Source organism: Chaetomium fimeti (genome assembly GCF_033439085.1).
Source record: "Chaetomium fimeti strain CBS 168.71 chromosome Unknown B0H64scaffold_3, whole genome shotgun sequence".
In the NCBI taxonomy this organism is placed as follows: Eukaryota; Fungi; Ascomycota; class Sordariomycetes; order Sordariales; family Chaetomiaceae; genus Chaetomium; species Chaetomium fimeti.
Genome location: NW_026944331.1, coordinates 2303972 through 2316437, shown reverse-complemented (window position 1 = coordinate 2316437; position 12466 = coordinate 2303972). Strand labels below are relative to the sequence as shown.

The window sequence follows — 12466 nt, the reverse complement described above, 5'->3', positions numbered from 1 at the left end:
TGGGCCGCAAGAAGCGCACAACTACCTAGCACATGGCTACTTGTCTCCTCCATACACCTGCCCGTCGAGATGATGGAGGGGTAGAGGGGCTCACGGCTCCGTGCACTCCCCCAAATTGCGGTGATGACACCAAAATATCGGTGCTTAGAGCAATGTGCTTCAGTGTACGCTCGATGAAAGCCCTCTATTTATAGACTACAACGGTATCTGAGCAATCAATTTTGGTGTTTACATTTGTTCGGTTTTCCCCTTTGCTGCTGGAACTAACAATCCGCTGCCAGGCCGACATGAATCACAAAAGCTATGGCTGAAACCTCGACAGTCACCACCACTCCCGCCGGCAATGATGCCACAGTCATTAAAACGGGTCCACCTAGCGGCGCCGCGGGTACTGGCGCGCCTGCAGAGCGGGCATCCCCTCCTCGGCCACCAGTGAACCAGATCTACGCTCTGCCGGCCCCGATCCGGACCTTTCCTCTCCCTACCTTCTATCCGAATAATCCAGTTTCACTCCTACACCTCATTTATGCTTGGTTGAGCCAAGTCTTCCGAGCCCCACCACAAGAGCCGTCTGTGGTGCATACAGGAGTCTGGGACCCCGAAACGCGCTCGGTACATATTCTAGACGAATCTTCCGTCCGTGCTCTCTGGGAGCAAGGCTTCTACGGGAAAGGAAGCCTGAGTCGAAGTGAGCCGAACTGGTTGAAGCGGGAGCTGGCACGACGGGGCTCGCCGGAAGGCAAGACCGTCAGTGAGGCGCGCACCGAGCTGCGGCGAGAAGAGCGTCGCCTTGCCAAGTGGGAGAGAGCGAAAGCTGAGCTGGAAGCGCTCGAGAAGCAGAGGCTCGCCGAGACCCTCGCCCGTACTGCAGCGAGCGAAACAACCAGACTCAATGGGATCCTCAGCGAACCTGTCAAGGCGGCGGAGGCGTCTGTGCTTCCCAGCTCCGTTCGCCCCACTGCTGTAGAGCCGGAAGATGCTGATGAAGAGGCCGCGGTGGAGACTACGCCCGTTGTCGAGATTTCCCACCATCCAGAGCCTGCCGGCCGCCAAATCCGTCAGGAAGCCAAGCCTCCTGTTAGCCCGGCAGAGTTGCTCGCACTTCCAAACTCCTTAGCAGAGCTAAACAACCTGCTGGACACTCGTGGGAAATTCCACGATGTGAAAGCGCCAGTTGGTCCGGCGGAACTGCTCCTGCTTCCGAATTCCCACGCGGATCTCGTCTTGAGACCCGTCAGTGGACTCGCCATCTTTGAGATCGGGCAGACCGCTCCCAGCCAACCGACTGCCCAGGCGACTCACGAGGTTGATGGCCATGCGGAGGAATCCCATACTCGGCCCAAAACGAATGGTGGCATCAACGGGCATGCGATCAAGGCAAGTGCCTCGACTGGCAGCAAAGAGTTAGACGGCGTGTCCGGCAGTGGCATTTGTCCAAATGGAACTGGTAAAACCCCGATCACGCCTCTTTCACTGGCCTCGGATGATCCTGTTTTGTGCCCCTCGGCTGCCGAGTTGGAAGGCGACCTTTTGCAAAAGCGCGGGAAGAGCGTCCGCTTCTCGCCCAGGGTTGAATCAACCACCTTCCTGCATTCGGATCCGCCAAGCCCTGGCCTCTCTGTCGGCGTCCTACCGAAGAGCGCTGCCCCTGCGCTACCGAATGGTGGAGCGACCCCCGAGGCCGCCTCCGCTTCCGCTCTCTCTGCGGGCGCCCCTCGTCTGGCTCCGGATTCTGCGACGGAGATTGAGAACAAGGAGCACTTTCAGCTCGCTCCCGAGGAAGCCTTTTTCTTGGCGTTCTCACTCGGCGCTCTGAAGGTTGTAGACCCCGTAACCGGTTCTCCAATCTCTACTGAGCATCTATTGCCTCTATTTCGTTCTCATTCTTACTTCACCCCTCGCACATCCCACTCTGGTCTCAGGCCTGACGACCCATTCCTTATTAACTACGCTGTGTATCATCATTTCCGATCGCTGGGCTGGGTTCCGCGTCACGGTATCAAGTTTGGCGTGGACTGGATCATCTACCAACGCGGGCCGGTCTTCGACCATAGCGAGTTTGGTATTATGGTCATGCCGGCGTTTTCGGATGCGGCCTGGGAACAACACGAGCATGAAGAGCCAAAGCGGTCGTGGTCGTGGCTGATGGGTGTTAACCGGGTACTGTCGCACGTTCTCAAAAGCCTAGTGCTTGTTTATGTGGATATTCCCCCACCGACGGTGTTCGATGAAGAGATAAAGCGCGGGGGTATCGCGGCGGCGCTGAAAAAGTATACTATTCGGGAGGTTATGGTTCGGCGGTTCTCGGCAAACCGCAACCGGTGATGTACGAGGAACATGATGCACGGCTGGCGTTGGGGTTTATGTTACTGTACAAATACAAAGCACATCGCATAGGGAACGGGGACGGCGTTTATATGGCCGAAGCATTAATCCAACTTCACGCAAACAAACTCAGTATTCTGACTTGAGCCTGCCCCACTCCATTTTGTTTGGAGTGGTTCGGTTCGAACGTGATGTGCTGTGAACGAGACCGCGTCAAACCAAGCGGGGGCCCCCTTTGCCTCCATAGTCACCGGGGGGTTACGGACATCGCCATGGTCAAACACGACGTAGCAGAGGATAGCCTAGCACCGCCGCCTCGTTCGAAAAGCCGGTCAACCTCATCCCCGAGACCCATGGTATCCGCCCAACTCTGAACGGCCCGCTCGAGACGGTAATCACAGGCTCGAACGACTCATATTCTGATCGGACCACCTGCACGAGAGACCTAATATTCCCGATACCGAAGTTCTCGATGGCCCGTCCCCGGACGGATATCACAACGACGAGCTGGATGACAGCGACGGGTACTTGGTTGGTGTGTTGCGGGCAGAGGTGGCCGCTAAATAAAGGGGCGAGGGCGGCTTCATTACTGTTCACAATTTCATATCGACTGTGCACCCCCATTTGATGGCTAGTCGCGGCGAGGTGCTCAAGGCTATGAGCGAAGACCTTGGACCGGTGTGCCTTGTCCGTCTGGGACTAGGCTGGTGGTGTTTTGGTACAGTACTCCGAATGTGTACGCGGCAGGTGAGGCTTATTGGATACAGAATACATACCCGCCGACGCTGGGACGAGTCTGGAAGTTGACCCGTGGAGAGATGGACCAGTTGGCCTGGTGGATAGTATTGGGAAGGGATCGGACAAGGGGTCGGTCTTAGAAAGCGGAAAGCGGGTCGTATTGTTGCTTTAGGTGAGAGTACATGCATTGTCTCTATATCACAGATAACTCATCGTGTTATTATGTTGCAGTCTGGTCGAACTTACAATGTTGCTTACGCGCTCCTCACATACATCAGGTACCTACGTAATTAACCATGTATAGAAAGCTCAAGCATTGCCTTTTTTATTATTACATGCTATTTGATACAAGCTCTCCAGCGAGTGTTCGTCATGTATTCCCCAACCCCATTGTAGCTTTTACACATTGCATTATTTACGAAAGGAATCTAACGGCTAGATGCACCGACACATGTACAGGATCCCTGATACTAGCTTGGGCTTGATTAGGAAGCTGTAGATATCGGCCCTGGTTGCCCTTGAGGGCAGTAAGGTTACTGAATAAGATGCTGCTCAGCGGCGTATCTCAGAAACGTAAGAAGTTCGCCACATAGGCTATAGCCCGCCCATGGTGATACAATGGGGCCAAATTGTGACGTCAACGCCCTGAGAATGCGTACAGAATGGGCCCGTTGACAAAGCTGTCCTTACTCCATTGGCTTTCCAGATGAAACTAATGACGGGACTAAGCTCCTAGAGAGCCCGGCCCGGCCCGAAGTTAGTCTGTGCAAGCCGGGTTTATTTTGTCGTCACCCAAACAGAAATCTTGAGCAGAGCATTCAACCACATCAAGAATAGAATATCAAACCTCATCCTGAATCTTTCTGGCAGTGAGAAAGAGTTGAAAGCCTCTGAAAAAGGAGCCAACGGGTCCATCTTGAAAGAGAGCCAGGTAACAGCTTGTTCCACACGTGCGGGTTCGTTTCGATGGACGTACACGTACAACAGGCACTGCACTGCGGCCTACCAACCATACTTTCTATTTAGGTCATACCCAGTGAGGTCGTCCTAGGCCCGGGAATTACCCACCCACGGGTACCCATGGGTCCGCCAAGCTTTATTTGGGTTCTACCCACCCGACCCGAATGGAAAACGGGTTCGGGTGGGTTGGACCCAAAAAGTCTTGGCGTGGGTCCTCCTTACCCAGGACCATTTTTTGTGGGTTGAAGAAAACCCGAAACCCTATGATTACATCAATACTTACAATTTTCCAAAAATATTTTTATCAAGAAATAATACTATTAGTAGACCTGAAATTTCTATCTAAAAAAATTTAAGATTTTACTAGAGGATCCTGCTTTTGGGTCCAACCCACCCGAACCCGAAATCGTTTGGGTCCAACCCACCCGGACCCAAAAAGCTGTTGTGGGTTCGGGTCAGACCCAGATGGACCCACGGGTCTTTTTGGGTCACCCAAATCGACCCATGGGTCCGGGTGGGTGGGTTCGGGTCCGAATACCCGTGGGTAAACTGGGACGCAGCATAGGGTTAGGGTTTAACACAACTTGGCCCTCCCCGCCTCGCCAAGCGGACGGAGATCAAACCTCAAGCCGTCTGCTGCTGTATGTCCCGTGGAAGGCATTGCCTGCCGTTCCATTCCACCTTGCAGGATTTTCAGGTTGAGTGGTCGATCATGCTCGCCCGAGTATGGGGGTTGCAGTCAACATTTGCTTCTGCCAGCCCTGCGAGAGAGGGAGACGACAACACCTCCGCGGGATTTTGTCTTGGCTCAGTTTGACCCGCTCGCTCGCTGTCTCTTCTCTCATCAATTCCTTCCCTCCCTTCCCTTTTCTGGTTCCGCCAATGGCTCCCGTGCTGCCCCTGCTTGGGCCGAGCATCGCGCGACGAGACCCTGAGTCTGGAAAACCCCCACGCGGCACAGGGGCTCCTGCCAAAAGCTCTCTCCGAGTTCGAGTTTTACCCCGCGCCAGTACCCAAACGGCCAGTGTGGATGTCCAAATTTGGGGGTTCCCTTTCTTTCCCAACACCTCGCTTGGTCGTCTCTTCGCCCGCTGGCTGGTCCACGGCGATATCGCGACGGGGACCCGCGCACCCTGTTGGTGCTTCACAAACTTTTCATGACGATGCAGGCGACAGGGGTGTATTCTATCCGTAAGAATTTGCCGGTTTTGACCTGTTTCGACGGGACAGCCGCGCCTTCCCTTGCCCACACGTGGAGGGCAACGGGCTCTTCAGCGGTGGGGTGTGGAGATGAGCGTGGGGGCATCCCGCTGCTTGGGCGCACCTGGGCAATCTGGGGAAGCTGGCCCCTCTGAGCTTTTTGCGCTCATGCGTTCAGCTTACGGAATTATTGAACTCGACACCGAACATCGCCCAATCTGCAACGACCTGCTCTTCGAGCGCTGATTTCCCGATGTCCTTCTTTTGCTGCGGAAGGGTGCGCGCCGCTGCCTGACTTCAGCTTTTTAGCACCCACACGGGATTGTGCCCGAATGAGTTCCGCATTTCCCGAAGGCGGCGTGGCACCACACTCACACAACTCGGCCAGAAGCCATGGAATCCCAAGACGCGGCGGCGCAAGCCCAGAACCGAGCTGCTGGGCCGGGCCCATACAAGCGCGCAAGCCGAAAGGGAGCACCGCGCCGTTTCGCCTGCGACTACCCGGCCTGCGACAAGATTTATTCGAGGACCGAGCATCTCCAACGACACCAACTGAACCGTGCGATCGCCCTCCCACCATGGTGTATGCTGCTGTGAACTGACGCGACGGGATCTAGATGCCCCCAAGGAGATCTACCGTTGCGACATTGCCGGGGTATGCGCACTTCCTTCCACTCCATTCCAGCCCCAAGACTCCAAGCACACGCCCGCCGGGTCGCCTCCCCCCTCCTTGGCCAGTCGTCCAAAATATGAAGAGGCGCGGTATCCGCTGACACCTCCGAGCAGTGTGAGCAGAAGTTTGTGCGCGCAGACCTCTTAGCCCGCCATAGGAAGCGGCACTCCTCTTCGTACATTCCTCGGAACCGGATGCCAAGTTTCAGCGCAACTACGGACTCATCCCCTCCAGCTACCGCTGTCTTGTCGCCGACCACCACGGCCGAATCCCGTGCGGCCCTCCCCCGGGTCCCGCACGACGCTGCCATCTTGCTTGGCCGTGACTCGAACTCGAACTCGAACTCGAACTCGCAACCGTCTCCGTCTCTCCCAAACCCTGACCCGCGCAGGATGCACCAACACGCCGGCTGGCATCCCCAACTGCCCGATATGGGCGCCTGCAACATCATCCGCCCCAAGCCAGGCTACTACCCCCAGCAGGAGCAACGAGTCCCGGAACAGTCCACCCCTATGCCCTACCACACAGCCGAGTTCCAGCCGGATGATATATCTCGCGAGAACTTTGCAGTATGGTTGTTCAACCCTCACGCCCCCTTCGGCGAATTCAACGTCTCCTCCCATGTGCCCTTCGTCGACGGTGGCCTGGAGTCGACGCTCAACAACAACATCCACTATGACTACGAGTCGCTAACGAGCGGCCGATCTCAACTGGAGACCCCGACCCGCTTCGTTGAGACCGATGAGCTCATCTCCGAGTTTCGCCGCCAGGAGATACTGCGATGGTTCCAGGTGTTCCGCCAGAAGCAGCCCAAGGCGGAACCCCTCGTCGCAAACCTCGCCCATGACGGTAGCGGGGACATCCCCGCGCTGGGCCTCGAGATGATGCGCGACTGTTTGCAGGAGTATTGGGACCGCGTGTCGCCGCGGCTTCCTATTGTTCACCAGCCGACCTTCTCGTGCAACCGATGTTCAATCTTTCTCCTCATGGTCATGGTAGCCCTGGGCGCTGTTTCACTGCGCACCAGGGACGCAACCGGAAACCTAGCCGACTACGGCGGTTTTGCGGACATGGTCATCCTCGGGGTGAGGTCCGAGATTCTCACGGCCGAGGAGGCCCAACCTCCGGTCTCGCTCTGGGTATCTCAAGCTCTATTGCTGCTGGAGTTTTACGAAAAGATGTACTCGTCCCGTCGACTTCACGAACGGGCTCACATCTACCATGTCGTTGCGCTCAACCTTCTCCGGCGAGGAAGCCCCCTTATTGGCCGCTCTGGAAGCGAATCACCCCCCGAGGTGCCGTCAGCCGAGCAACCACAGGGTGTCGCCCTCGATTCTCATACCTGGTGGTGTCGATGGGCTGAGACCGAAGCAATGCATCGTGTCGTCTTTGCCGCATTCATGACAGACACCATCCACGCCGCCATGTTTGGGCACGCGGCCGACATGGCGCCTCACGAGATCAGACTTCCACTCCCCTGTGATGACAATATGTGGACCGCATCAAATCCGGACACGGTGCGCCAGCTTGATCAGAACCTCCGCATGTATGGCATCAGGCCCATATCCTTCCTGGACGGCCTCAAGCGTGCCTTGCATGGCAAGGAAGTCAAGACCCATTCCTTCGGTCGCATGATTATCATGTCTGGCCTCTTGAGCGTTGGATGGCACCTCAGCCACCGAGAGACACATGAAAAGTGGCTCGATTTGACCGCCCCGGCCACCGAAACACATGAGGCATGGAAGAAGACACTGTTGCGCGCGTTTGACGACTGGAAGCACAGTTTCGACGGTGCTCAAGGTGCAGCGGGGAACTCAAGCCTCGCCGACGCCCCGGGATCGAATGGCCCTGTCCATAGCGCCGCGATCCTCTACCACTTGGCGCAGATCAGCTTGCACGTTGATATTATCGACTGCCAAGTGTATAGTGGCGCCAAACGGTTGCTCGGAAGAAAGGTGTCAGTCAGAGACTACACCAACGTGGTCGCTAGGATGAGAGCATGGGCCGCCCTGGCGTCAACTCGCCATGCCATCCTACACGCCTTCAAACTCCTTCACCGGGTTCTGGTTGACCCGCGACGGAGTGCAAGCACTGCCGATCGCGAGCGGCTCGATATTGGGCCTGGCGTTGTGAGCCTGCCACCAATCGAGGTTCAGACGTACTCTTGCCGCACCGAGCCGGACCCGCACCGGCCCTGGGTGATGTACTACGCAGCCCTGAGCATCTGGTCCTTTGTACGAGCAATCAGCCGCCAGGATGCACTTCAAGAGCCGGCCGGCCATGCGAGTGGCCCGTTCCGTCCGGGGAAGCCGACTGCTGCCAACTACCGGCGCGTGGCCGCCTACCTGTCCAATATCGCGAGCCTTTACGACCTTACTGAGAGTACTGCGATGAGCCTGGGCGATGGCTTGCCGGATTTGCTCGACGTCTTGAGCTCGGTGCTTGCCGAGGCACATTCCGAGATACTACAGGAAGCGCATGAACGGCTGAGAGTGTGCAAGGAGATGCTCACTAACCCCAGTGGGTGAGAGTGTGGTCAGGTCTCCTGGCCACTTGTCGTTGGCCACGCCGGGACGAAGATAGCGGCATTCTCCCTTTCAACACTGGGAGCCCCTCCCGAGTGGGGTATACACCGGCGAGACATGGATCCCATGACGAGTATCTCGCCTTCTTAGAGACTGTGTGTGGCCACAGCCGTGTATCCCATCAAAAATGTGAGTACATATGAAAGGCGGGGTGGAATCCCATTACACTGTGACTCCCCAGCTAACTCAGTCTTAGGTTTGATATATAAGCTGCAACGGCGCTGTTTACGGCCGATCCTTGTCTCACAGCTTGAAATATCCCTGCCACAACTCTCCAAACTTCTCTCTTGGATCATACTTTTTTGCCACGCGCCTCAGTTTCGCGACGTTTTGCTTCCCGTACCCGGCGTACACGTCCTGCGTCTTTCCTGCGTAATTCATGTACACGTACCCGTTCTTGGAGCTTGCTCCGCGCGACGCCGCGAGCGCGTTGACCTTCTCTATTAGCTCCTTGGAACTGGTCTCCACCAACTCGTCCATGGCCGCGCTCGTCCAAGCCAAATTCAGCTGCACGATCATGAGTGGCCCGTCTTCAGGCTTCAAACCCAACGCGTTGCCTCCGTTAACCTGCATTGCCTCGAGGATATTCGACGAGATGGGGTGGTAGATGAGATATGGCGAAATGGTGGAATTGTCGGCTGCGGCCGCGGCGAGAAGAGGGGCGATGTTTTCCTCCCACAACGGGACAATGTCCAGCAGCAGATCCGGGGTCGCGGTGGCGGCCACGGTGGTATCCCACCACGTCTGGCGGAGACCATTTGCTTGTTCAATATCGCGCGAGAGCCGCGAGATGTTGCTTACCCGGGTGTTGATAGCCAGCGTAGGCAGGGCCGGGTCAAAAAACGGGGCGAACACCGCTGGCGGGGATGCGACGTCCGAATGGGTGGCGTGGAACTCATCGCTCAGCACCGCATAACCTCCCAGCTCGGCTGTGTGTGTCATGACAAAATACGTGTGCGCCGCGGGATCGTCCGGCAGCCCCTTCACCAGCAACTCGTGCATCATGGGGATGAGTGTTCTGTTCGCCGCCCCGGGGTAGACGTTCGAACTCGCCCACAGATCACCCTGCTCGAACGACACCAAATCGAACCTGGTCACAATCCCAAAATTCGACCCGCCACCACCGCGCAAAGCCCAGTACAAATCCTCATTCTCCGCCGGCGACGCGTTCACCACGTCACCCGACGCGAGAACAACCTCGTAATTCCGCACGTTATCACACGCCCAGCCGCGCATGCCGGAGAAATACGAGATCCCCCCGCCCAGCGTCAGGCCGCTGACGCCGACGGTCGAGCTGCGGCCGGCGACGACGGCCAGGCCGAGCGGGTCGAGCGCCTCGGACACGTTGATCCAGCGGTTGCCGGCGCCGACGGAGACGGTCTGCCGGTCGGCCGACACGGCGACGGCGTCGAGGTGGACCAGCGTCAGCGTCACGCCCGCGGGGATGTTGGACCCGCCCTCGAAGGCCGTGTGCCCGCCCGCCTTGACGCTGAAGGGCGCGTCGTGCGCGGTGAGCAGCTGGACGGCCGTGGCGACGTCCTGTGCGGTGCGGGGCGCCACGAAGCAGGCCGGGTGCACGTCGCTCTGCCGCGCGGACCAGTAGTTGTTGTGGATGGCGTAGGCGGTGCTGTTGGGGAAGGTGACGAGGTTGGGGAGGGCGGATGCTAGGGTTTGGCACTGGGGGTTGTGTGTTAGGGTGGTTTTTGTATGTATATGGGGGGGGGTTGAGAGATCTTACGATGGTGGAACAGTCATAGTTGCTGGTTGCGGCGGCGGGGAGCGCCAGGGCGAGGAGGACAGGCCATAATTGTGTCATATTGAATGTCAAACGATGCTTCGTACACGCCTGATAATCGCAAATGCTTCACGACGGGTAACACGACGTGCTCTTAAAGACCTCAGTGAACCAAATCGCAGCGGTGGACTGAAGGACCCCACCACCGAACGAACATTCGACGACCCGGATCTGCAGGGACCCGAATGTGCCACGCGTCTGCAGCGGGCAGCTGCAATGGCCTATTGTCGAACCAGGTTCTGGCCGCGTCTGGCCTCTGCTTCTCGGCCGGGAGCGCTGCGAGTGCCGCCCGACGCGGCCGCCAGAGCGAGGGTCCACTCCAATCACACTGTCTATCCCGCCGAGCCATCGCTTGCCACGCCGAACCACCGAACCCAGACGGAACTCGCAGATCCCGTCGTTAGTGCTGACTGGCCGCGGTGCCCGACGGATTCCCACCTTGAGTGAGTTATCCCCAGCCTCATCTGTTGTTCACTTCCGCCTGGTAATACACTGCGCCTGCTGGAAGGAATCGGGGGCCGCGGGACGCGATTCTGGGGGGTCATGATACGGTACACTTGGGTGAGTTGTTCGTACGATAACTAGTACTTGACCCCCCAACTACCTCAACAGCCCCAGCAACCGTTTAAGATGAAAGTAGAAGTCAAATTTATGAGCATTTGGAGAGGAGGTTCCAAATCAAGACCTTTGTTTTGTGAAAACAACACATTTTTTGCCGGTGAGTTGGAGATTCTGGCACGGTCCCGGTCTTCAAGTCAGGGAGTCGTTTAACTTCAACAAACGACGCACGGCTGCATTAGGCAAGATATGTACACTGCGGGGGGGACTTGCTGTTTTGTTGCCGGTTTTGGCAGGGCCGCGTCGTCATTTTCGGGTGTCTTGACATTACAGGCGGTTAGTCACCACTGCCCGGTGGACCGCTTTTGTACCTTAGTATGTACTACCTCGTGTACATATCTTCCTTAATTAGAGGCCTGCTCGATTCTAAAATGGGGTCTATAGAATACGTAGTTAGTCTATTAGTAGGGTTCTTGACCGCAAAATTCAAATGCGTGCATTAACCGAGCCCAGACCGCTTCGCCAGCATGGCGCAAACAACAAGACTTGAAATTTGTCAAAAAGATATAAACGTTATACGGTGAATCTCATTCAACCCCCTTGGACGTCGTGGGTTTGCAAACCGGGTAGATGGCGCTTGTACCACGGCCACAGGACGTCGAGCGACCAACGGCGGAGGCGGCGCAGGCCGGCGAGGACCTGAAAGACGCCGACGACGGAACCAGTGTTGCCAAACTCGACGCTGCACAGTATCGTCGTCGCGCCTCGGCGCCTCGTGCTCACGACAAGCGACCAAGTCTGGCCTTGGACAACGATGCCGGGCAGAAACTCGAGTCCTTCCGCAGCGTCTTGGCCGACGCGCGACACGAGAAACTCCCAGTGCGCGGCCTGCCATATGCCCAGCTGCTGCTCGCCCTTGACCGTGTCGCCGCCGTAACGCTTAGTTTCGATGCTGATGCCCAACGGGCACTGCTGCAAGAGTCGGTCGGTCGTCCAATTGAAGCAGGGGCACGCCGCCGGCAAGACGTCGCCATCTGACGATATTGTAGGATCGTGCTCGGGGAGGAATTGGAAGACATAGTCGACGCGGCTCGCGGCATCGGGGAAGCGATGGTAGGTTGGCTCAATGCTGGTCGTCGTGCAAGACAGGAAGTCGAACACGTCCTGGCCCGGACCGTCCTGCATGTCATGTACGAGCATATCGAGAAGGAGAGAGTGCACGTGGTTGTTCCATGCCAGCTCGTCGCTGAGCATGCGTGAGCTTTTGGCGGAGCGGGAAGCAATGCGTACGGCTCGACGGAGGAGGTCTTCGCCGTCTGGACAACTGTGATGCCATGTGCTGTCTTCGCAGAACATGTGTTCGTGTAAACGGTCGAACTGGCCGGTCGTCTCGATGTGCTTCTCCAGAGATGCCTTGACCCTTCGAGGTATGATGCCGTGTCTCCCCGCCGCATCGTCCATGTCGCCTAGGAGATGGCGAAGGGCTGGCGACGAAGAGGCAGTCTTCGTCATGGTGAGCGAGTCGCGGACTAGGCGATGGCCCTCGGCACCGTAGAGCGGGAATAGCTTAGTCGGGGAGTGCGACCGTTTAGATCGCTTGCTTGACGCGGAGGAAAGACTTGGCGTAGTACT

At 57.3% G+C, this 12466-nt stretch overlaps 4 protein-coding genes across 4 annotated transcripts; 2 read left to right on the top strand and 2 right to left on the bottom strand.

The window, feature by feature from the left end:
- Positions 1–279: 279 nt before the first annotated feature.
- On the top strand, positions 280–2510 carry B0H64DRAFT_122494 (uncharacterized protein). The gene has a single exon (XM_062797978.1). The coding sequence runs from the start codon at positions 304–306 to the stop codon at positions 2323–2325; it is 2022 nt and encodes a 673-aa protein (XP_062660828.1). The 5' UTR covers positions 280–303; the 3' UTR covers positions 2326–2510.
- A 3302-nt stretch (positions 2511–5812) lies between these two features.
- B0H64DRAFT_122469 (fungal-specific transcription factor domain-containing protein) lies at positions 5813–8541 on the top strand. The gene is made up of 2 exons (XM_062797977.1): positions 5813–5878; positions 6010–8541. Exon 2 carries the CDS (start codon positions 6091–6093, stop codon positions 8422–8424), a length of 2334 nt encoding a protein of 777 aa, XP_062660827.1. The 5' UTR covers positions 5813–5878; positions 6010–6090; the 3' UTR covers positions 8425–8541.
- A 60-nt stretch (positions 8542–8601) lies between these two features.
- Positions 8602–10395, bottom strand: B0H64DRAFT_391891 (uncharacterized protein). Its single transcript, XM_062803505.1, has 2 exons — positions 10220–10395; positions 8602–10158 (listed from the first exon to the last, which is right to left on the bottom strand). Exons 1-2 carry the CDS (start codon positions 10295–10297, stop codon positions 8725–8727), a joined length of 1512 nt encoding a protein of 503 aa, XP_062660826.1. The 5' UTR covers positions 10298–10395; the 3' UTR covers positions 8602–8724.
- A 1030-nt stretch (positions 10396–11425) lies between these two features.
- On the bottom strand, positions 11426–12346 carry B0H64DRAFT_440787 (uncharacterized protein; the record flags this gene model as incomplete). The annotated part of the gene is made up of 1 exon (XM_062806507.1): positions 11426–12346. One exon carries the CDS (start codon positions 12344–12346, stop codon positions 11426–11428), a length of 921 nt encoding a protein of 306 aa, XP_062660825.1.
- Positions 12347–12466: the final 120 nt, after the last annotated feature.

Coding starts and splice junctions, on each gene's coding strand:
- B0H64DRAFT_391891 (XM_062803505.1), bottom strand. CDS start 10,297: ATGACACAATTATGGCCTGTCCTCCTCGCCCTGGCGCTCCCCGCCGCC. Junction 10,159..10,219: donor ACTATGACTGTTCCACCATC/GTAAGATCTCTC, acceptor CACAACCCCCAG/TGCCAAACCCTAGCATCCGC.
- B0H64DRAFT_122469 (XM_062797977.1), top strand. CDS start 6,091: ATGCCAAGTTTCAGCGCAACTACGGACTCATCCCCTCCAGCTACCGCT.
- B0H64DRAFT_122494 (XM_062797978.1), top strand. CDS start 304: ATGGCTGAAACCTCGACAGTCACCACCACTCCCGCCGGCAATGATGCC.